Source organism: Lepidochelys kempii, chromosome 1, assembly GCF_965140265.1.
Source record: "Lepidochelys kempii isolate rLepKem1 chromosome 1, rLepKem1.hap2, whole genome shotgun sequence".
Lineage (NCBI taxonomy): Eukaryota > Metazoa > Chordata > Testudines > Cheloniidae > Lepidochelys > Lepidochelys kempii.
This window is the reverse complement of record NC_133256.1, coordinates 298,371,999-298,397,674: the sequence shown is the minus strand read 5'-3', so window position 1 is coordinate 298,397,674 and position 25,676 is coordinate 298,371,999. Positions and strand designations below refer to the sequence as shown.

The window sequence follows — 25,676 nt, the reverse complement described above, 5'->3', positions numbered from 1 at the left end:
CTTGGTACTTGAACTTAGTTTTGTGTAAACTTATGGGATCCTCTAGCAATGTGCTTCTTATCATACCTTTCCTGGAATGTGGTTATCCTAATTGCTATCACTTCTGCCAGAAGGGTCTCCAAACTGCACATCATCACATCCAAACCACTGTACAGTCTTCTTTAAAGATAAGATGTATTTACACCCTCATTTGAGGTTTCTCTTTAAGGTAGTTTCAGATTTTCATATCAATCAGTACATTTACTTGCCTGTATTTTACCCCAAACCATATGCAAATAGGGTTGAGCAATGGCTGTGCATACTGGATGTTAAACCAGCACTATTGTTCTACATAAACCAAACTGTTTTGGCAGTCCACCCAACTGTTCGTGGTCATAGCAGACAGAAAGAAAGGTCTCCACACAGAAGATTTAATCTTGGATAACTTCTTGTATCCTTTTGTGTTATGATCTTGCAGGTGTCTCTCCTCCAGGCAAGCTGACTGACCACTTTACACGATCGCAAATATCCTCCAGGGGATCCCTAGCACAGATCCCTATCCATTTGCAAAGCAGCAACCTGGTCATCTGTGCACACTTTCTTCTCCCATTATGCCACCATTCAGTATTCAAGAAATGATGCCAAATTTGCTTGAACTATAGTGCAGTCTTTGTGTACATGAACTCCAGTCCACTTGTTTAACTGTTCGGGAGTCACCAAGAGTGGAATGAACATGTGCAATCACTCAAAGAAGAAAAAACAGTTACAACAGACCCTCTCTAGAGCGCACATTGCTATAGCGCGGATTTGCATATAGCGCGGTCACGGTGATGGATCCCAAATTTAAATGTTTAAAGTGGGATCCATGGTAAAGCAGTCCCCACGTTAACACGATACCGCGCATGGATCCCGAACCCCACGTTCTAGCGAGGGTCCAGTGTATTAACCTTTTGTAACTTGTTCTTCAAGATGTGTTGCACATGCCCCCATTCCACAAACTGACCTCCTACCCCTCTGCATCAGAGTTTCCAGAAGGAAGGAACTGTGGAGACTGGGGGTCAACTGGACCCTTTGTGCCAATGCCGGCAGCAGAGGTGCTCAAGCCACCCTGACGGGTGCCACTGAAGGAGAAGTTTCTGGTGACTGTCCGTGAGGCACACACACGCTAATAGTGGAATGGACATGTGCAGCGCATCTCAAAGAACAACAGTTACAGAAAGTTAGTAATCAACCATCTTAAGCAAAATTGAGATAGGGAATCATTCTACTGAAATAGCTAATGAGGGAGCTTAATGTAAGAGTCTAACTTCTGATATTGTCAAAGTAACTGAAATACTATATGGGAGTAAACACAGTTAAAAAGCATAATGTAGAAAAGTGTTTCACTGTTGAAGTAGAAGAGGAAAACATGGAGTTGGATAATCCTTCAAGTGAGACACGTTCAGCATCACCATTATCCTCAAAACATAGCCGTGATGATATCTTCAGTCATTATTTCAGGCCTCTAAGTAGCTTTTCAGCTTCATTCAGGAGTTGTATTTGTCTTTGACATCCTGAAAATGGTGGACACCAATCTTTGAATATACTATAATATCATAGTGTAAAGGCAAAGAGGTACTCGATTAAAAAAAAGTTTTGTCCTCCTTTTATGCCATCCACACCTACAGTGTATGACAATTTAATAATTGGAGCTCTTTGTCTTGGATATTCTCCAGACAGCTTTAAATTCTCAGGTCCACTATGACATCTGAAAATAAAGAAACACAATATTAAAAAACAAAACAAAAATCCAATGTAAAATGGTTGAATACGAAGAATGATCCGATAATGGTGGCAAGCACCCATTCAGGAAAAATGCATTCCTATTTAGTTATAGTTTCCCTTTCTGAAAGGAAAACCACAGACCTATTGTGTCCAGATGTCTGAAGATGCTATCCAAGAATGCAGAGAAAGGAGTAAGACTTGGAGATCTTTGCCATTTGGTCAGGCAACAAAAAAGAGAAAGATGAGAACTTTCTCATGTGCAGTTATCTGATACATTTGTCCAGTCCTATTTAAACCCCATTTATAAAGAAGCAGCATCTAACACAGTCCAGTGCACGTTTTTAAATTTCAAAAATTCTTCCACATCCACCTTTAGTGTTAGATGGTTGAAAAAGAAGGATTGACCTTCAGCTTCCCAATTATGCTCAACGGAATCTTCTCAGGAAAATTGTCTCACATTTAGGGCAAATGGGTGCAGACCCCTTAGGTTGGTGTAAGTCAAAACCAACTTGTCTGGAAATGCTACACACACACACACTTTTATGAAAATGAAAATTTACTGCAGCTACAAAGAACGCAGGAGGAAGGCAGTGTATTGATTAAGCACTCTAGTACTGTACGCTTTTTGTGATGTGGATAGTGGCAAGGCAATTACTGTCATCTTCATAAAAAGAAAAGGAGTACTTGTGGCACCTTAGAGACTAACCAATTTATTTGAGCATGAGCTTTCATGAGCTACAGCTCACTTCACGAAAGCTCATGCTCAAATAAATTGGTTAGTCTCTAAGGTGCCACAAGTACTCCTTTTCTTTTTGCGAATACAGACTAACACGGCTGTTACTCTGAAACCTGTCATCTTCATGTTACACATTTTGTCTACAAATTAAACTGAAAATTAAAATCCATGAATATTAATATAACTGTTGACCTGATCCTACAATGAGATTTTGGAGGGATCAGGGCAGACTCTATGCCCACACAGTGTTCCACTGAATTCAGTGGGGTTCCACACAGGTCATGATCTAGCAGCTGGGCCTTAAAATGTATACTAAAAAAATATTCATGTTGGATGGCATTTCTCTAAACGCTTCAGTAAGAAAATTCGATTAAGCTCACTTCCAGTCATTGCAGAATATACAAGGCAGTTTAACTTTACATGCCTTGTTGTGCTAACTTGTTCTGTTTAAAATACACAGTCTTCCTTGCTTCAACGTAGGGTTTCCAATATAAAATTTGCCCTAGTATACATTAATAAAAAACACTTTTTGACAGAACAATTCTAATAACCGTAGTAAAGCTAATGTTTTCCCTACAGTGTGGTATAAAGCCTACTTGGGAAATTACAACTAATGTTGGTGAACAATAGCTTTTTGCTGTAAGTAATGCAGAGAATTTGCTTCAGTATTAATCTTATGCATATTTCTTTGCATTTTAATTTTAATTGAGCAGCCTGTTTTGCTTTTCATTTAATTTGATGGCTTCCTATTATAGCATCATTAAGATCATTACATTTATGACATGTAGTTACTTTTACTATTCATTTCCATTTTTTTCCTGCAGAAAGCAAAAGTGACCTTACTTTTTTTATGTAAATCTATTTACATAATACCATATTGAGTTTAATATGCTAGAAAAAATAGGAATATAGTTTTGTTCCATATTGTTGGATTTTGTATTGAATTGAGTTTGAATGTGTGTTTTGTTTTGTTTTGTCCTTGAATAGTGTCTACTATATGCAGAAGACTTATCTGGGAGGGAGCAGCAAAGGGGGTTTGACAAACTAGCCAAAATATTGGTACATTGAGGGGAACTGATTTGTATATGACAGTGGTTCTCAACCTATTTACCATTTTGGGCCACATCCCATACTCTGACAAATGAAACTGAGTGTTGATAAATGCAAAGTAATGCATATTGCAAGGGAAAATGTAACTGCTTCTACAACTTGCAGGTTTCTAATTAACTTTATTACCTCAGGAAAGGGACCTGGTGTCGTTGTGGACAACTCAGTGAAGAAGATCTGTGCACAAAAAAAGCAAACAGGATGTTTGGATGCATAAGAAATAGGATGGATAATAATACAGAAAATATTATGATGGCCATTATATGAATCAGTGGTGCAGCCCTAGTGACGAAACTGTATGCAATACAAGTCACCTCATTTCAGAAATGATAGAAGAGTTAGAGGAGGCTTAGAAAAGGGTGACCTATTATTTATGTCATGGAAAAACTCTTAAAGGAAGAGAGATTGAAAAGATTGGATTTGTTTCCTTTTGAAAGGAGACAAATGAGAGGGGGCATGACAAAAGTATGTAAAATAATGAATAGTATAGAGGAGGTAACCCAAAAACACGAGGACACTCAATTAAATTAAAAGATGGACTAATTCAAAATTAGTAACAGACAATGACTTGTACCATTGGATGAAAATTAGACTGTGGAACTCATTGCCATGGGATGTTGTTGAGGCCATATGTTTAGCAAGATTCAAAAATGAATTGGACACTTACGTGAATGTTAAGAATATCAAGAGTTATAATAAATAATGCTAAAAAATTTGTAGTGGATGCTGGTGCAACAGTAAACTTTCTCTGCCTGAGTTGGTCTTGAAAAATTACCCAACGTCTACTATCCCAAAGGCTCAGCCTACTTTTCCCAAGGGCAGTTCCCTATCTTGAGTCTCGCCCAAGCCATGCACCCCTTTTACTTGGTCTTCCACCGGTCCTCTACTTGGATCCGTACAATCTAGTCCCTATAAACAAATCAATGAATGCCAGCCCCACATAAACAGTCACCTCCCCCGCTCTACTGGCCATGGCCAACACAAGCACTCTCCTTTAAGCATTGCAGTCTCTACAGGTTAGCAGTTGGTACACTCCAGCCCTTGAGCATTTTCCTGGAGTGTCCAGTTCCTGGTCCACTGGACACTCAGGGTATTCAGATCTGCTGCTTCCAAAAGATAGTACACCCCAGCTTACTAGTTCCATCTTAGATCAGTGCCCCACTTAACACACAGCACTTACGTATGTTTATTGTGAAATCAAGTATAAATTTATAGAGATTCAAGTAGTAGCAAGTACAAGTATTGGAAACAAGTGGTTAAATATAAAATAAAATTATAATGTTCACCCTAGGGCCTAGACTGAAATACTGTCATATATAGTAGAGTAATGCTTCCCCAAAATCATTGCAGCACTTTACAGCCAGGTTTGACTGTGATCCATCTCTTCATGAGATACAAATGCTGTCAGCTTGCCTCCTAGATGAAGAACTCCAGTGTTTCTTTGCTTCCCAAAATATACCAGTCCCATCCTGTGTCTTTTATTCATCAACAGGAACACTCCCGATGGTGTTTGTTTCATCTTGTAGATTTCCTTTCTTGTAGAGTTTCACAATCTCTCATTGTATTCTTTCATGCAAATAGGCATACAATACACAATACCCAACTGGCCAGATAGGGAGATAAGTGTCTGCTAGCCTTTGTATGAAAGGAGCATGCCTGAGTATGCCCCCTCCTGGTGACCTGCTTTAATGTCAAGACCTTAAGAACGTAATTTTTGGTATAGAAATGTAACTCCTTAAATGTTATCCGTACATATGTTTCTCAATGATTATAATGACCAGTGGGATACCAGCTCTCAGGACAGACCTTACATGCCACCCTTTGATTATTATGTGTATATCTGACCCAGAGGATCCCTGTAAAGCCCTATGCACTCCCTGTGCCCTCTGCCATTTGGCACCAAGCATTGACTGGGTCACAGAACCACCTTAACTAGTGACTATGGCAGCACTGGAACTGTCTTTGCAGACTTAGGAAGACAGCACCCCACTGCTTTAAACTTGGACTGCATTCAGAAGGGTTTTTTTTGTTATCAGGAGGGCTAGAATTTTTTTTATGTAAATGAAAGCTTGTATTCTGCAGAAGCTGAGGGAATCTGTCTTGGGCAAGAGCCTACTGTCTATAACTGTCCCCACAAGAACTGTCAAGCTGTTATCTATTTTAAGGTGTAAATGAATGTTGTAAGCTGAGAAGAAAGATCAGAGGTATCTTCTGATACAAGGCCTTCTGCACAGTGCTGCTTCCAGGCTTCTGCCGAAACCAGTCTTGGATCGTGTATTGAGGTCGTCTTCTGACTCAGAATATACAAGGGTTATATACAAGATGCAGCACTAACCCTAAAGTTGATGTGATGATCTATTCAGTTTTGGATGATTTGCATGGTTTCTCCTTAGCAGTTGGGAGACTTGTAAAGAATCTACGCAGAATGAAGAATAGATATTTTAACTTCTGTTTTCTTGCTGCATGCTTATAGTCTAAAAAATTCATAATAGTGGGGGGGGGGTTTTCAAGAAAGATGTTTTTATTTCTTGTTTGATAATGGTGTACACCTCAGCAAGAATGACTTTCATTAAAGTAAAACCACTACATTTAAGAGTTCCTTTTTCAAGTCCCAAACAGTCAAAGCACTCTAACATGTTCCTAACTTTAGTTACATGTCCCATTGATTTAAAATTAAGTACATGCTTAAATACTGTGCTGGACTGAGGCCTCAGTCATTCTTTTCAAATCATTTGTATACTGAGTTCATCATTTCCAACCAGTGAGGAGATACAGAGGGTGAAATCTGGGGTCTGTTGAAGTCAATGGCAAAACTCCCATACATTTCAATGTAGCCGGGATTTCACCCTGTATGTTTTAAATAGAAAATACCAGAAGTAAGAGTAGGCATAAATGACTCGTTTTGACTATGCAGTGGTGGGGTAGCCATGTCGCTCCTAAGATATTAGAGAGACAAGGTGGGTGAGATGATAACAGGCCACTTCACCTTGAATGGTCCCTTGAACTATGTGTTAACTACTTATGCTACACAATCTGTTGCATCTTGTGTTTAGCTGTGACACACTGAATAAGTTTCCCAGACCTGAAGAGCTGTGTAAGCTCAAAAACTTGTCTCTCTCATCAACAGAAGTTAGTCTAATAAAAGATATTATTTCACCCTACTTGTCTCTTTGATGTTGACTAATTTATTGTTCTGATGATGCCAAACTGGTGATGCGTTTTCAATTTTTTACCTGTTATATAGAGATAGAATGGGATCGGATCTCATGATTGAAACTGCAAGAAATCCCAAATGTCCTAAGGTAAGTGTAGATTTTCAAAAACTAATATTTTACTGAAAAAAATTAATTAGGAACAAATAGCTTTGGATGATAGTGCCATCACTTGACGAATGTTATTTGTACAACTTGCATGATTTTTTGTAACCTCTACTCTGAAAAGTATCTATAAAAACAATCCCCATTTAAAAATTAAAATTCCACAAGATATCTTAAATATTTGCCAACCCTGCTGCAGTAGTCTTATACTTCTTAGCTGATAAGTGTCCTGATTTTACATACATTAATTCCCATGAGATGATGTTTGTGAACTGACTACGAATACATACTTCTCAACTACCCTTGCTTTTATGTCACATCTTGGATTCTACAGTTTTGCTATTTTGTCCTAGAATCCTTTCAGTGTTTCCTTGCAGTCCTGTGATGTTGGGTGGTGTGAGAGAGCTAGTAGTCTCTCCCCATTTTTTTTTTTCATAGATATTTAGGTCAGAAGGGACCATTATGATCATCTCGTCTGACCTCCTGCACAACGCAGGCCACAGAATTTCACCCACCACTCCTACAAAAAAAAAAAAACGCTCACACCTATATCTGTACTATTGAAGTCCTCAAATCATAGTTTAAAGACTTCAAGGAGCAGAGAATCCTCCAGCAAGTGACCCATGCCCCATGCTACAGAGGAAGGCGAAAAACCTCCGGGGCCTCTTCCAATCTGCCCTGGAGGAAAATTCCTTCCCGACCCCAAATATGGCGATCAGCTAAACCCTGAGCATATGGGCAAGATTCATCAGCCAGATACTACAGAAAATTCTTTCCTGCGTAACTCGGATCCCACCCCATCTAATATCCCATCACAGGCCATTGGGCCTATTTACCATGAATATTTAATTACCAAAACCATGTTATCCCATCATACCATCTCCTCCATCTGCATCACCAGGTTTCCTCTTGTTCTTTTGGTAGGTAGTGATCTCTTTGCCTGTAGCATATGAAGGGCACTAATAAATTGGAGGGGTGTTGTATCTAGCACAGCCCAAGAGTGAAAAATGAGAAAGGAGAGGGTATTTTGTTTCTGTTATTAGGAAGGAGAAGAAATAAAATAGCACATTGTTAAGAACAATTTGGTAATTAACAGGTCTTAGTGTCATTATAGTACTATATTCGGTGTTTTACTATTAAATGGAAAAGATTCAGATTCTTCTGAAAATAGACATGAGCTCAACTGACTCTCCTTATGCTCCTTGTGTAAAAGGAGGACATGGAAAAAGCTGGAACACCATACTACTTTTTGAGGGATTTGATGTCCTATACTGACTTGATTTAAAAGTTATCTTTGAACTGAGATCTTGCCTTTCTAAATTCCTGAGTAATAAAATGAGTATATAAATAGAAATGAAATTGTTAGTTATTCAAAGTAACAGGGCTATAGTATTATCCAATAAAACATAAAACAAATAAAACATGCAACCGTACAAGGTGCTTTATGCTCTCAACTCCTTTTGAATTCCTATTAAGAGTTGGATGCTTAGTGCCTTGCAGGAAGCATTTAGTACTTCACAGATTAGGATTATATCCTGAAGTGAAAAATGTGTAGGTGTTAAAAAAACAAATATGAGCTTTTCAGTGTGATCCTATTCCCATTGAAGTCAATGGAAGTTTTGTCATTGACTTCAATGGGAGCAGAAGACGACCCTTTTGGGGTGAAAAGAAAATTGTTGTACTTCATCATTTGTATCTTAATCACTGTCATATAGAAGTTTTACATGTATTGTTTTTTTCCTGGTAAAGCTATATTTTTTGTGAATACAGTGATTTACTTGTAATTGTGCAACTGAGAGATGGGAGTTAATATGCTGATACCATAACTTCAGCTTCAAGTGCTGATGAGCAATACATTCACAAAAACAAAGACTGCTTTGTAAACTAGTATGCAAATAGTATCACCCACCCACTAATTTGCCAAGATACACTGTTTTAGACAATGCCAGCCATGCACTATGCATCATCAGTTAAAGATCTTGCAAATTCTTACCATGCTGATCATTGCTTCCAGACCTTTCTTTCTGGGAAGGACTACTTTCTGTCTCCCACTTGGAATGACATGCACAATTCTTTTGTTCATGATATTTCAATATCTTTATGGAAAATTCTAGAACTATAAAATGTAGGACAATTTCATACTACTAATCACCTTAGTGATTTTAGTTATATAGTAATTTGATTAATTTTTTGTTGAAATATAGTGAATGTTTTTTATCTCTTTTGTTTTCCTGAGATAAGGAAGCATGCCACAAGTGTAATACAAAGGTGCAGTTTATACATGAATTATTAAGATATGAGCTTCTGTGCTAGACTGGGCAATCTAAAGTTACTTCTGTTGATGCTTGTAACATTAGGTATGTGTTGCACATAATTTTTACTTGGATAGTGCTATTTTTTTTTCTTTTTGAGTGCTCCACTCCGCAGCTTTGACCACATTTTAATGTAGTTCTTTGTGTTGATTAGAAATAACTATTTTATAGTAGCTCCAAGAATCTGTAAATATCCACATAAGTTAAAAATAATAAAACACTTGTTAGACATTGGGATTTGTCTTTAAACAATATTTTTTCTCCAACATTTGCCTTTGCCTGTAACGTACTAAAAAAACCCCAAACATCATTTTATGTCAGGCACCTGACTATTTTCTGTTAAATTTCAGTTGATAGGGCTTGTGAAAAACAGAATAGCAAATGGTGATAATCTCATCATTTCTCTCAGAAAATAACAAGTTCAAGAAAAGATATTTCACTGATTTACAAACTTTCTTAGTTGATATGGAGACCTATTTTCTCTTGACTAATGTAGCATAAGGTGCTGGTAACTCTTGTTGCCTGTTTGGAAGAGGAATAGGGAATTTAAAGTCTGTAGGTTCTTTCTACTACCACCTGCAATTCAAAAACAAACAAAACTTCGTCCTCCGTGCTTTCTTTCCATTGAGTTTTGTTGTATTCTTTTTAAAGATAAAAATAATACAGGATGCTGTCTTTGCCTCAGAGTTTGAGCTTCTCTGGCTTTTATTGGCATGCAGACTCTTGGGGAGAAGGTATCTCCACTCTGCAGCTATGACTCTGGTTGACATGGGAGAAGCGTTGGTGAGCTCCACAGGGAGCAATGTCCATATTTCACAACTAGAAGGGCAATAGAACCTGACATAGGGTTAAAAATGAAGAAGAAAATTTCTTGTACGTTACAGGTATGACAAGGTTGTAGATTACAAGGGATTCATTTTTCTTCAAGCTAGTCATGTGAATTTTATTTTCCCGTTTTACTTGAACGGTTGTCAAGTGTACTTGTACCCACAGCATGATGTACAAAGCTAATATTTAAATCTTGTAACTGTGGGAGGGGAGATATAGTGTGCCGGTATCTGAAATTATCTTTATTTTTCTAATCTACAAGGTAGCTGCAGTAAGCACCATTGTAAACAGAGGAACACCACTGAAAGCATTTGTGTTTAGAAACTACAACCATTTTCCAGGTGTCAAGTCTCACTACATTGGAGGTTGTCAATATAAATTATGGCAAGCCATTAGAGCATCATCTGCTGCACCAGGTTACTTTCAGGAGTATGTGTTGGGTAATGACCTTCATCAGGTAAGTTGACATCTGCATAAATAAATATCCTGTTACATTATATTTGGAGATGAATATGTAAGAACTATTATCATGTTTAATTCTAATCTTAGTAATTATTTATTCTTTAGATTATTAGGAAGTGGCAGCATAGAGAAAATCCAGGAAGGTTATGGGAAGGAAAGGAAACTCTTAGTTTGCTTAGCAATTACAGAAGAGTTAAAAAGTATGAAGAAAGAGAATGTCTGTCTCTCACTGACCAACCCCCTCCACACACACATACCCCACTTTCGCCTTCAAATTCTTCTAATTCTGGAAGGAAACTATACAAGAGTTGCAAATTGCTTCCAAGTTCCTATTTCCAACTGGTAATTCGTTAAGCATTATTTCACTAAGCAGATGTTATAACTAATATTAAACAATAGCATAAAGCATGAAAAATACAAATTAGTACTATTCGTGTTCCCTACACTAGGGAAGAAAATTTATTATTTCAATTTCCCTCACTAACCGTCATACCTCCTAAGAGAATTTCCCTTCCAGTCCAAGACCACATGCTATGTTATGAGAATAGCCTGCTGTTACAGCACCCCTTTTGGCAGCACCCACTTTTAACTGGTTCAACAAAAATGTATAGTTATTAAAACTTGAATAAGCCAATCTCTTATGTCAACAGCCTGTTCCATTTTAAGGTACTGTTACCTTTTAACTGACTTTTGAGAAAGTAGAAAGAGACGCATACATTTCTCTAATAGTTCTCTTCAGTCTTTCTGTGTTGTTTCCTTCCTCCAGTGCTCTCTTTACTGCCAGTCCTGCAGGTCTTCTGATTTTAAAGGGTATTTTTTATAGCATACAGGTAGAATGCACTTAAATCTTTTGTTGCAGACTGGTATTTTTCTGGCTGTCAGAAACAGTTGTCAGTGGAGATTGAACCTGAGATATTCAGCACCAAAAGCACAGGCTTCTATCCCATGAGCTAAAGGAGAAGTTCCATTATGTTGTAACTTTAGTAGGCTCGATCACTGAATGAGGGGCAGCTTCTAGAAGAGAACACAGCACATTTTATCCAACAAGTTACACTGCACTGTCCTCTGAACTTCCTAGTGAGTCATATTTGTGTCTGTTCTTAGGACCTGATCCTGAAAACTTCTGTGCATAGGCCTATCAGCTAACCTTCCTCACAGTGAGAGATCACTAAGGAATTTGGCTGTGGAATAGTCTTCCAAAGAAAGTGGTGGAAGACACTCTTGACATATTTTAAAACTAAATTGGGTGAAACACAAGACTTTGGTGGAGCTATGTACAGAAGTAAAGATGTGCCTGGTAACTGTTTGCAGGATTGGACTCTTAAAATTGTAAGCTCCTCAGAACACTGACTGCTTTTTTTTTAATTTGTGCCATTTGCAGCACCAAGCACATAATTAGCACTTATATAACATAACATAGTAGGAAGAAAAGGAGTACTTGTGGCACCTTAGAGACTAACCAATTTATTAGAGCATAAGCTTTCGTGAGCTACAGCTCACTTCCTCAGATGCATATCGTGGAAACTGCAGCAGGCTTTATATATACACAGAGAATATGAAACAATACCTCCTCCCACCCCACTGTCCTGCTGGTAATAGCTTATCTAAAGTGATCATCAGGTGGGCCATTTCCAGCAGAAATCCAGGTTTTCTCACCCTCCACCCCCGCCCCCCCACAAATTCACTCTCCTGCTGGTGATAGCCCATCCAAAGTGACAACTCTTTACACAATGTGCATGACAATCAAGTTGGGCTATTTCCTGCACAAATCCAGGTTTTCTCACATCCCCCCCACCCCCATACACACACAAACTCACTCTCCTGCTGGTAATAGCTCATCCAAACTGACCACTCTTCAAGTTTAAATCCAAGTTAAACCAGAACATCTGGGGGAGGGGGTAGGAAAAAACAAGAGGAAACAGGCTACCTTGCATAATGACTTAGCCACTCCCAGTCTCTATTTAAGCCTAAATTAATAGTATCCAATTTGCAAATGAATTCCAATTCAGCAGTTTCTCGCTGGAGTCTGGATTTGAAGTTTTTTTGTTTTAAGATAGCGATCTTCATGTCTGTGATTGCGTGACCAGAGAGATTGAAGTGTTCTCCGACTGGTTTATGAATGTTATAATTCTTGACATCTGATTTGTGTCCATTTATTCTTTTACGTAGAGACTGTCCAGTTTGACCAACGTATATGGCAGAGGGGCATTGCTGGCACATGATGGCATATATCACATTGGTGGATGTGCAGGTGAACGAGCCTCTGATAGTGTGGCTGATGTTATTAGGCCCTGTGATGGTGTCCCCTGAATAGATATGTGGGCACAATTGGCAACGGGCTTTGTTGCAAGGATAAGTTCCTGGGTTAGTGGTTCTGTTGTGTGGTATGTGGTTGTTGGTGAGTATTTGCTTCAGGTTGCGGGGCTGTCTGTAGGCAAGGACTGGCCTGTCTCCCAAGATTTGTGAGAGTGTTGGGTCATCCTTTAGGATAGGTTGTAGATCCTTAATAATGCGTTGGAGGGGTTTTAGTTGGGGGCTGAAGGTGACGGCTAGTGGCGTTCTGTTATTTTCTTTGTTAGGCCTGTCCTGTAGTAGGTAACTTCTGGGAACTCTTCTGGCTCTATCTATCTGTTTCTTTACTTCTGCAGGTGGGTATTGTAGTTGTAAGAAAGCTTGACAGAGATCTTGTAGGTGTTTGTCTCTGTCTGAGGGGTTGGAGCAAATGCGGTTGTATCGCAGAGCTTGGCTGTAGACGATGGATCGTGTGGTGTGGTCAGGGTGAAAGCTGGAGGCATGCAGGTAGGAATAGCGGTCAGTAGGTTTCCGGTGGTGTTTATGGGTGACCATTTATAGGGTGGTGTTTATGTGACCATTGTTTATTAGCACTGTAGTGTCCAGGAAGTGGATCTCTTGTGTGGACTGGACCAGGCTGAGGTTGGTGGTGGGATGGAAATTGTTGAAATCATGGTGGAATTCCTCAAGGGCTTCTTTTCCATGGGTCCAGATGATGAAGATGTCATCAATATAGCGCAAGTAGAGTAGGGGCTTTAGGGGACGAGAGCTGAGGAAGCGTTGTTCTAAATCAGCCATAAAAATGTTGGCATACTGTAGGGCCATGCGGGTACCCATAGCAGTGCCGCTGATCTGAAGGTATACATTGTCCCCAAATGTGAAGTAGTTATGGGTAAGGACAAAGTCACAAAGTTCAGCTACCAGGTTAGCCGTGACATTATCGGGGATAGTGTTCTTGACGGCTTGTAGTCCATCTTTGTGTGGAATGTTGGTGTAGAGGGCTTCTACATCCATAGTGGCCAGGATCAGGAAGATCACCGATGGATTGAAGTTTCCTCAGGAAGTCAGTGGTGTCTCGAAGGTAGCTGGGAGTGCTGGTAGCGTAGGGCCTGAGGAGGGAGTCTACATAGCCAGACAATCCTGCTGTCAGGGTGCCAATGCCTGAGATGATGGGGCGCCCAGGATTTCCAGGTTTATGGATCTTGGGTAGTAGATAGAATATCCCAGGTCGGGGTTCCAGGGGTGTGTCTGTGCGGATTTGATCTTGTGCTTTTTCAGGAAGTTTCTTGAGCAAATGCTGTAGTTGCTTTTGGTAACTCTCAGTGGGATCAGAGGGTAATGGCTTGTAGAAAGTGGTGTTGGAGAGCTGCCGAGCAGCCTCTTGTTCATATTCCGACCTATTCATGATGACAACAGCACCTCCTTTATCAGCCTTTTTGATTATGATGTCAGAGTTGTTTCTGAGGCTGTGGATGGCATTGCGTTCCGCATGGCTGAGGTTATGGGGCAAGTGATGCTGCTTTTCCACAATTTCAGCCCGTGCACGTCGGCGGAAGCACTCTATGTAGAAGTCCAGTCTGCTGTTTCGACCTTCAGGAGGAGTCCACCTAGAATCCCTCTTTCTGTAGTGTTGGTAGGGAGAACTCTGTGGATTAGTATGCTGTTCAGAGGTATTTTGGAAATATTCCTTGAGTCGGAGACGTCGAAAATAGGATTCTAGGTCACCACAGAATTGTATCATGTTCGTGGGGGTGGAGGGGCAGAAGGAGAGGACCCCAAGATAGAACAGCTGCTTCTGCTGGGCTGAGAGTATAGTTGGATAGGTTAACAATATTGCTAGGTGGGTTGAGGGAACCATTGCTGTGGCCCCTTGTAGCATGTAGTAGTTTAGAAAGTTTAGTGTCCTTTTTCTTTTGTAGAGAAGCAAAGTATGCGTTGTAAATGGCTTGTCTAGTTTTAATAAAATCCAGCCACGAGGAAGCTTGTGTGGAAGGTTGGTTTTTTATGAGAGTATCCATGTTTGAGAGCTCATTCTTAATCTTTCCCTGTTTGCTGTAGAGGATGTTGATCAGGTGATTCCGCAGTTTCTTTGAGAGCGTGTGGCACAAGCTGTCAGCATAGTCTGTGTGGTATGTAGATTGTAATGGATTTTTTACCTTCAGTCCTTTTGGTACGATGTCCATCTGTTTGCATTTGGAAAGGAAGATGATGTCTGTCTGTATCTGTACAAGTTTTTTCATGCAGTTGATAGATTTCCACTCCATACGGCTAAATGCAGTGCCTTGCATAATGACAGGTTTCAGAGTAGGAATATTCTGGAAGTCCAATTCAGAGAGTCAGCACTATTGAAGGAATGGATCTTAGCCTGATGCTTGAGAGTAGCCACACGGTACCCTATAATACCTTGTTTTGTTTTAAATAAAATAGGAATTGAGGGTATCAAATTATGTTAGTAGAGGTTTTTGAAATGCTGACTTTCTATTTTAAAAAATCATATTTGCATTAGTGCATCTATTATAGGGAGTATGTTTTTTTTAAGGTATATTCAGAGGAAAGACTTATTAGGTGATCCAGCACATCTTCCTACAAGAGAAGGATTATTCCTTATTGTGCACTTTGTTTTTTCCAGTCTTTTAATTTTATATGTGTCAGGCAACGTGTCTTTGTTCATATGTTTGTAGCATGAAATGTGTCTAGTAGTTGGGAAAACAATATATTAAATCCTAATAAATTATGGAATGTTTTAAAATAGTGACTTTACAATTTAAGTAATATTTGAGTATAAACATTTATAAGCCACTTCAGTCAGATCCTGAGAATCCTTCCATTTTCTTAATACGTTATTTTTCATGTGTTTGTTTTGAGGCTGTTTCTTTTTGGGGGTGATATATGTGACTATAACCAGGTACACCCTTTTCATCAGTGCCGACTGAGGTTGTTATTTTATAACAGTTTTATTTTTAAAAGAAAAATGGACACATACATCACATTTATTACCAAGCTGAGCACTGCTTGAGACCCAGCAGTATGTACATCTCCCATCTGGCCAGGAAGGACTGGAAAGGAGGCTGCCTTTGCTTTTGGAGACCTTCCAAGCTGCTCCATAACTGCTTGTTGGGTCACTGTTAAGCGATGTGAAGCACTTTTTCTTCTTCTTTCTTTCCTTCCCCTTTTTCCTTGGGCTGAGAGCACTGTTCACTAAAGTCCATTTCTATATGAAGAATGGTTTAAAAAGTAGAATGATTTTTCCCTCAATAGAATATTTTGATTGTTATTGTTACAGTATGATGGGACTGAGTCTCATTTACACAATGCCCACTTTACACCACAATGTAAAAGGGCCTTAAAGATGATGATATACTCATGATCTACATACTTTAAGGCCCCTTTACGCTGCCAAAGCATGTAAGGGGCCTTGGTGTAACCAAGAATCAGGTCCATTGTCTATAATTATCAAAATCTGCTGATGCCAGACTCAGTACCCTATTCATTCTATTTTTCCGCTCCCATCTCTGTTTTTTCCATTCTGGTCCTTTGTGTGTAAAGTCCTCCCAATTCACAAATCCACCACTCTTTTCTCATTCAGATCTTTCCAAAAACCTCACTTGGTTTATTTTAATTATTAGGAGACAAGAGATGTGAGACGTGGTGGGTTACTCTAAATTATTCCACCTCTGGGTTTCCCATTCTTTCAGTCTAAGCTTTTGGGGGCAGGAACAGTTTTTATTTTTCTGTATTGTAGAGGGCTGAGCATGTTTCCAGTACTAAACGCTGTTTCCTCTAATGGAAAGAAGATGGTAAACTAACAGAATGGAATTTAGAAGACATTATGTCAGACATAATCAATCAGTGCATACAATTTACAACTTTATAGAGTTCTTTTAAAACTGTCAAACCTGCTGTTTCCCATGCATTCCTTTCTCCAAGTTAGCGTAAAGTAATTCTGGTATATAGTCAGCTCAGTGGTTGTTTAGTTTGAAACTTCTCCAGCTCAGGTAGGGAGAACTTGATGGTTTATTTCCTCTCTGCTTTCCTAAGGTCAGCTCTCAACATATCCACTTGCCTACTTATATTTTGAGAGTAAAAAATCATGGATGACAAATGGCATTGGAGAGCAAGCACCAAGGGAGCTCTATCTCTAGAGGGGCAGAAGACTCTCCTGTAGAGTTCTAAAGGATGCAGTCAGAGGGAATCAGTCTTCCCATTGGACTCATCCTGCAAATCTTACTTTGCCAGTGTGTGCAAGGCATATTGGACAAGTGAACTGGTACATGACCTGTCAAGGTTGCCTGGACTCTGGTGGAATTTGGGGAAAATCCTAGTATGCCTCCCTGTACAGTGATGTTGATATCATGGTGATATGTACCTTAGAAAACCCTACGTGGTACAATTTCTGGAGCACTCAGTACTCACATTTTCATTACCTACATCGATCAGTCTCATTGACCAAAATACTGCAGAAAAGGTTTTTTCCTTTTGATTTTTAGTATAAAGAGGAATCATTCTGTTTTGTCACCGGTTACTTTTTTTACATTACATCTGTTCATTTATCAATTTGATGGGGAAAATTGTGGCTATATTTTGGGAGCTTTGAATACTGCATACTCTTAAAGACTCGGCTGGAAATTAAATGCATACTAAAATTTTTATTTTTTTTTTACAGAAATTATATAGAATGCTTACATCAAATAAATGATATAGATATGTTTGCAAAGGGTCTCAGAACCAGGAGGCATTACTTCAGTTGGAAGTAATGGCCTGTGTCAAAGGCTTTAATATTTGTAGTGTTATCTCAGAATGATGACACTTGTTTTTAAAAGAAGAGTTTTTCAAATGGCTTGGAAATTGTCTTCTCACCACTCAGAATAGCTCATCATCATGTCGTCTTTTTTCAAAAATACTAATTCTCTATTCACATGAATAGTATATGGAGACCTGGTTACAATTTTTACAGTTGAAAAAACTTCTGTAGAGGTCCCTGGAGACCCAGTTAAGGTGTCAAGATGGTTGTTAAAGTATCAGTGAAAGTACAGCATTATAACTGAAACATTATCATGTATGGCTTTTGGCCTTTCAGTTTTTGATAAGGGATTACTTAGAGACAGTATGTTGCATCAGTTCGTCAGTCAGTTGCATCCTTCAATTCTGCTTTCAAAAACAGACCTGACTTTAGGGTATCAGGATGAATCTGAAAAATATTTATTCTGACATTTCAAATTTTTTGTAGATTTTTACAGGTAGTCAGCCTGACTGTTTCCCCTACGAATGTTGTCTGATATTTGTTGAAATAGGAGTCTTGTGTGGAACTGTATGAAGTAGTTGGATGAGTGAAGCAAGGCCAGGATTGAGATGCATTGGCCGAGTGGCATAGGGAATGTTGAACAATGCATTCCTGAACTGTGTCTGAATCTAACCATGGCTATCGGTTTCTCATTTAAAAAAATTTTTCTCTCTCTCTCTCTCTCACACAAACAATTTCTAGGAAAACACGTACAAGATGGCTTGCTGAACTGGGTGCTATCAAATTTTGGAAAGGCTCAGAAATGTATTATGCTAATTATTTCTTAAATTTAACTCTCAGTATAAATGTTGACAGAGTATGGGATTGCTACATCTCACAGGCATCAGATGCCTAAATATTTTTCCTATTTGTTGGATGGAGATCAGCTGCTATAAAGTTTATATTGCCAAAAAAACAACTAGCAATGTTTATGTTCGCTCAGTCGTGCGGTGCTATCCTGTTACACCCTAGCAAGTCGGAAAAACAATGCAGCTGTTGGTAGATGAGAGGAGGAGGATTAATGCTCTTTGTGGTTCAAAAGAGGAACACATTAAACATTCAAAGGGATTTTATCCCTCTAGCGTGCTTCAGCAGTAACCATGAAAGTCTAGGGATACCAAGTCATGATGTCAAGATATGGAAGTTATACTACTATCTATATATAAAAAGAAATCTGATATTAAAATCTAGATATAAAACACCCATGATCTGTTAGAATCTCCCAGTCTTCTTGCTACCAATGAATTTTTTTTTTTCCCTTCAGGGGGAAAGCAGTTTCTTAGATCTTCTCCTCCTTTTTTCTTCAGTATGAAAAACATTCACTGTTTGGGATACTCAGTAATGTCTCTTGACTAGGCAGCATAGCATGTTAAGCAATTTGTTAGTTAAATAATAGAGCAGGCTAAGATTTAACCAAAATTATTATGCACATTTCACTTGTTTGATTTCACAGGAAAACGTAACTTGTATCATAAGAATAATTAAAAAATAAAGATTTAAAACAGCAATATATCTTCTTTCATAAGACAAAATATACTCGTTAACACTAATGGTTCCCCTTCACTAGCAAATTTCTTCAGACCTTCCCATCATTGCGCTAATATATTACAACTCCACTTGTGGGAACACTAATGTAGGCAAGCCACTAATGATTTAACCACCGTGTCATCTAGACCTGTTCTGGGCAGGGTTAGATAACATGGTAGTTAAATTGCTGTCAGCTAGTCTACATTAGTACTGCTAATGGTGTAATTTCGCCTGTGAAAGTGGAATAATGGGAAATGTGAAGAAGGCGGCTAGTGAAGATGCAACCTAAAAGATAACAGAAATATCTTCTGTAATATAGAAAAATATTTTAAAATGTCAAAGTAATATACTGAAGTGCCTAGAACTTCAAATGGGCTCTTGATAAAATGAAAGAGAAAACAATATAATTTCCAGTTATTTTCTAGACTTTTTTCTCCTAGCAACTAAAGGCAACAAACCTGCAGAGGTACTCAACATTTGCACCAAATAGAGAGACCCTCAAAGGTGACTTGCTCAGTGAATCCTTACCCCAACTGGTTTTAAACTTGCAGCTTTCAAAATTAAACTCCAGACTGCCTCCCATCTTCTAAGGAGGCGACTTAGAATGTAGGTCATCTCGGCGGTCTTCACATTCATGGGATATACCAGGAGTGGCCAAACTTACTGACCCTCCAAGCCGCATACAATAATCTTCAGAAGTTCAAGAGCCACAAGACACACACAACCTGTCCCACGGGGCAGTGCCTGCCAGGATATGGAGCTTCTTCCCCTCTCTCCCCACACTGGGCTAAAGCCCCTAGTCTTACTACCCCGTTGCAGGGCAGAAGCCCCAAGCTCCCCCCCTGCCCAGTCTTGTAGCCAGACAATAGGAGATGCATGGGGGATTCTGGGAGCCACACTTTCATAGTAAAAGAGCCACGTGGCTCACGAGCTACAGTTTGCCCATGCCTGGGATATACTATGGTGATGGATGTGCAATACAGGCTTAGATAGGATGCAGCATGATAGGTATGTCTTCTCACAATTTTATAAAATTAAACAAATTTTGAAACTAACAACTCCAAATATTTATTTTTATCTCTTGTTTCAGTCCAGTTGTTGTCACATGTACTTTCCTCTAGTCCGACTGGAAATTTCCTTTACTGTTTAGGAGAGGAGGAATTTACCTTTATGCACCAAGTATATGGACGTGTGTAAATTCTTGTTTGTTAGGGCTTCTGGGGAGGTTTGTGAGTATAGTGTGTTTGGGCAAAGTGGAGAGGAAGTATGTCTTGCTGCTATGTTATTGGTGGTTTGTTAATTTTTATGTATTGTGCAGTTGGGTGATATCTTTTTGTAGATGTGAATTTAATTATTGGGGCACTTATAGCTGGTTTATGGTGACTTTTTTGGTATTGTTAGATTAAAATATTTTGTTTAGATTTGTGAATTTGTAGAACTTTATTGATGCAGCTCACCCAGCTAGTTATTCAATACAACACAAATTTACACAAAGCAGAAGAGGGTGGTATAATGAAGAACTAAATCTGAGTCCATTCAGTTGCGTCATAAAGGGTTTGCATGATATCCATGCCATTGTGGAACAGGAGAGTAAAGAATCATGTTCCTTTTCTACCAGGACTTCGGCAAAATATCAGCCTGCAGTACTGATTCAGTTAGTGAGCCATCTAACCAGTCGAGGGCACTGTAGAGTTCCAGACTTAAATGCTACATGCTATGAGAATGCTAAAAGAATCAAGTGTATCAGAGACAATCTCTCCAGCTCTATCAAACGAGCTCGAGATAAAAGGTGAAAAACACTTCACCTTTCCAAACAGACTGTAAGCCAGTGTTTCTAACAGAGGTACTGGAAGCACAGAAGGAAGCATGTGACATGGACTTGTGATTTTCATTGCTAGTAAAAGCCAGAGGAGAATACTTAGAGCCACTATTGACAGCTGTTCCCTCAAGGAAGGTTTATTTCTTCTTCGAGTGCTTGTTCACGTCCATTCCACATTAGGTGTGCGCGCGCTGCGTGCACGAGCATTAGAAACTTTTTCCCTTAGCGGCTCCCGTCGGGCCAGCGGGACCCCCCCGAGTGGCGCCACTGCGCTGTGCATATATACCCCTGCCAGCCTGACCCCCTCCAGTTCCTTCTTACCGTCCATGGCGGCGTTGGAACAACCTCTCTCTCCCTCTCTCTCTCTCTCTCTCTCTCTCGTAGAAGAGCAGTCCCTTAGCTGTTATCAGTTAGTTAACATACCTTTATTGTGGACACTTAAGTGATTAGCTGCTTGAAGGCTTCCAGCACTCGCCGCAGGCCCACGGCTTCAAGGCTTGCGCCATGTGCCACAAACCTATGCCAGTTAGTGACCCCCACGACTCACGTCTACGTTGCCTGGGAGACAGACATCAAACTGAGCGGTGTAGCATTTTGCAAAACATTTAAGCCAAGAACAAGGAAAGAAAGAGACTCGTTTAAAGTAGCTGTTGATGGAAGCCGCATTATAGCTATCGGGCCTGGAGTGCCCGACGCCAGCTCAGGCTTCCTCGGTGCGTAGTGCCCCGCAGCCATCAAGAGACCCGACACCGGCTAAGCACTGTAAACTGTCGGCCCCAGAGCGCCAGACTAGGCCCCGGCACCGCTCGTCCTCCCCGGTGCGGCCCCCCACACAGCCGAAAGGAAGGCACGGTCGTTCCCCGCACAGGAGGCCGGTGCCTCCCAAGGCCCGGATAAGAGCGGGAAGGCCACTGTAACGGCACTGGCAGTCCCAGCAGCACAAGCCCCACTGAGCCCAGACCTAAGCGAACACAGTGCAACTGATGAGCTCGAGGGCATAACTGATCAGCCCTCCATGCCTGGCACCTTTCAGGGTGCACACCGAATTTGGAATGGACGTGAACAACACATCTCGAAGAACAACAGTTACGAGAAAGTAAGTAACCATTTTTTCCATCATCTCTATAACATGCATCAATCTGTCTCATGGTCAAGAAAGAATCATTTAATTCCATCAAGCACGTCAGCTACTCCTCAGTCACTAATCTTTCTCCCTCCTGCGGTAAATTCATTTAAGTTGGTGGCTAGCAAACTCTAGGAACTTGTCACTACTACCAACATTCTAGACCCCTTCCAGTCTGGTTTCAGGTCTTCAACTAGGGTTGTCCCTGCTAAATGCACTGTCAAGTGATCTCAATCCTATGGACAGAGACCATTATTGAATGGGAGAGTTTCTAGTTGGGTTCTGTTGAGATTGGTACTAGTCCCAACACTTTTCAACATTTTTATCAGTGATCTGGAAGTAAATATAATATCGCTGCTGATAAAATTTGCAGATTACATAAAGATTGGCAGAGTGTAAAATAATAATGACAGATAGGGCAGTCATACAGAGTAATCTGGACCCCTTGGTCAGCTGGGCCAATTCAAACAAAATGTGTTTTGATACCGCCAAATGCAAAGTTATACATCTAGAAAGAAGGAATGCAGACCCTGTCTATAGAATGGGGTGTTGGATTCTGGAAAACACTGACGCTGAAAAGGGTCTTGGGGAGTCACAGGGGACAAGCAACTCAACATAAGCACCAGTGCGATGCTGCTGCAAAAACAGCTAGTGATTTTCTTGGATGTATAAACGGGAATAGTGAGGTGATTTTTTCCCTCTGTGTATACAGCATTTATTAGACTGATACTGGACTACTGTGACAGTTGTGATGTCCTCATTTTAAAAAGTATGTTGAAAAATCTCCAGAACAGCCACAAAATTTATTCAAGGGCTAGAAAAATGCCTTAGTGCGAGACTTACAGAATTCAGTCTGTTTACTTTATCAACAAGAAGATTGAGAGGTGACTTGATCACCGTGTATAAGTATCTTCCTGTGGAGAAAATACTGCGTACTAAATTTGGTGTTGGGTTTTAAATCTAGCACAGAGAGGCTGAAGCCAGACAAATTCAGATTAAAAATTGGGCACAGATTTTTGAGAGGGGGTGATTAACCGCTGAAACAAACTTCCAAGGGAAGTGGTGGGTTTGCCATGTCTTGAAGTTTTTAAGTCAAGACTTCATGCCTTTCTGAAAGGTATGTTTTAGCCAAACACAATTTATAGGGCTCTAAACAAATGGAAACTGGGTGGAATTTTATGTCCTGTGATATATAGGAGATTGCACCAGGTGATCTAATAGTCCCTTCTCTTCTTAAGAATTGAACCCTCACAACATCCCAATGAAGCAGGCAAGTTGTATGTTGTATATCACAGTACAGTAGAGCTCCCCAGTTCTGCACACACTGATTTTTATGAACCGCCAGTTACATGAACTATTTTTACCCAACATGAAAAAAAACCCATATCCCTCATCTACGTTCACATATATGTTCTTGGGCAATAAGCAGAGGTCACCCACACTTTGTATGGGTTTATTTACCTTCCCACACTTGGGGGAAGGCACCTTGGTATCAGATGAGTCCTGCTTTGAAAAGGTAGTGTGTGAGCATCTGTGTTCTTCAGTGTTCTCTTTCGTGATAGCCAAGAAACACTGTACATTTTGTTACCCTTTATGTGCATTATCATTGAATGATCCATAAGTTAACTTATGCACAGTACTGACTAATTTTGAGATGTGAAATTTTGTAAACTTTTCATTTAATGAACTCAGTCTCCAATTAGCTCATAAAATAGGAGTTGTATTGTGTATTGTTTGGTGATGTGTGCCTCGGTTCATTAAACAGTGTACAGACTTCAATTTATGATATATATATATATATATATATATAATATACTATGTTTTGTATGAAACATCTAACAGTATATTTTATGACCAATCATTGTTCTTTAATATGCTAGTCAATATTTAGCAAATGTGCATCAGTAGGATATAGGAGTATTTTCTCAATATCTAGTATGCAGCCACTAATTTAGCAGTAACTACCAACCAGCTGAGCATTTCCTGTTGATTAATGAGTGGCTGAGAGGAGTTGATAGCTCAAGATAATCAGCCCATTAACCCCAGCACATCATTAATCCTGAAGAAATGCCCTGAACAAGCATTGCTATTTTAAAAAAAATAAAGTTTTTCAAATGTTTAACTTCTAATAGCAATAGCATTCATATGCCCAGTTAAGAATTTGTAGAGTGACATTTGTGTGTGACATCCATAGATGTTTGTTCATTAGTGTGTTACAGTATCAGCTGAATGGTTTTCAAGACAGGATTTATTATATGGGACAGTATATCATGTTAGTAAGGGAATCAATTTTTATCTGAATAAAATTATTTACATTTTAAATGTAAATATAACAATTATCCTATGAATAAGTGTGTACATGTATTTTACTTCACAAGTATGTTTGGGTGGGTTGGAAAGGACTTTCAAACTTTAGTATATAGTGTTAATTCATGTTTATAAGACCTCTTATTTGTGTATTTTTGAGTGCAATACTGATTAATCATACTTTCCTTAAATATACAGTATGTATGTGAAATTTCAAGAGTTTCAGAAATTCTGTTAATGCTATACTGTGAAACTGTTTCCTTTTCTATACATTGTTACTGTCTGCATAGTTTTCTTCTCAGTCGAAGGTAAAATTGAGAGCAGACGTTATGTCATCCAGCATAAAGTAATCCTGTCTTTGTTCATAATGCAGCTTGTGTGCCATTTACATCCATTTTGTATGATGATTAAAAGTCAGACTAGATAGCAAAGGAGGCTTTTATGCCAGAATTATTTTTGCAACAAGATAAATACATGGAGAGGGAAAATTTTTCCTATTTACATTTTATTTAATTTGTAATGCAAATAATTTTTTTAAATAATTCCGTTAGCCAGTTCTAGTGGCATTAATGTGTTCCATTAAACAGCCAGATTACAGCAATCACTTCTCAAAGCTTGATTTAGCATATTTGTTTCTGGTATTAAACTTTTTAAAATAATAAATTGAACGAAAATCATAGTTTGGTTAATATAATGATGGGTCTTTTACTTATCAATTTACACGGCTACATTTGAGAGCAATTTGAAGGAGGGTCTCTGTCTTTCTGGATGGGAAAAGAATAGATTGATTCTTAAAATGATGGATGCATTCGGTCTATGGAAGGAAAGTATTTGTTATACATCATCAATTAATTCCCCATTTTAGAATATTGCAACACACAGCATACATTATAAATGAATCTGGTGACCTTAGGGCATCTCTATTGTGTAGCAAAAGTGTGTATTCTTTTCAAATAAACTGTGAATGAAATACTTTATTTATATGATAAGGGTTACCTTTAAGCCACAAAATCAATTTTCTATAAAACATAAATTTTATTAAGATTAAAAACTATTTTTCCCCCTTCCCCTTTCCAAATGTAACTTTTAAAATGGAACAGTCCTAACATTAAAATGAAACTGTAAGTAGTTAGTTCCAGAGCCTTATGAAAATATGTATGTGGGGTTTCTGGTTTTAAGATAAAAATATCACCACCCTTGGCTGCCAACCACCATCAAAGCAAAAGTCAGGCAATTCTAGCTCTCCATTATTTAGTGTGTAATTTCCATTTTCCCTACTTTTGAAAATAGCTTACAGAGCAGACTGACAGTCCCTAAGGATTT

The 25,676-nt window shown here is 39.2% G+C and overlaps 1 protein-coding gene across 2 annotated transcripts in view; it reads left to right on the top strand.

Moving 5' to 3' along the window:
- The window catches only part of PNPLA8 (patatin like domain 8, phospholipase A2), a 73,993-nt gene that overhangs the window by 21,321 nt on the left and 26,996 nt on the right, over positions 1 to 25,676 (top strand). Inside the window, exons 7-8 of one of the 2 annotated variants that reach the window (XM_073328074.1) lie at positions 6,831 to 6,888; positions 10,306 to 10,500. In XM_073328074.1, coding sequence (XP_073184175.1) covers positions 6,831 to 6,888; positions 10,306 to 10,500 — 253 coding nt within the window. The remainder of the gene's footprint in view (positions 1 to 6,830; positions 6,889 to 10,305; positions 10,501 to 25,676) is intronic. The other variant, XM_073328075.1, reaches the window with a different exon arrangement.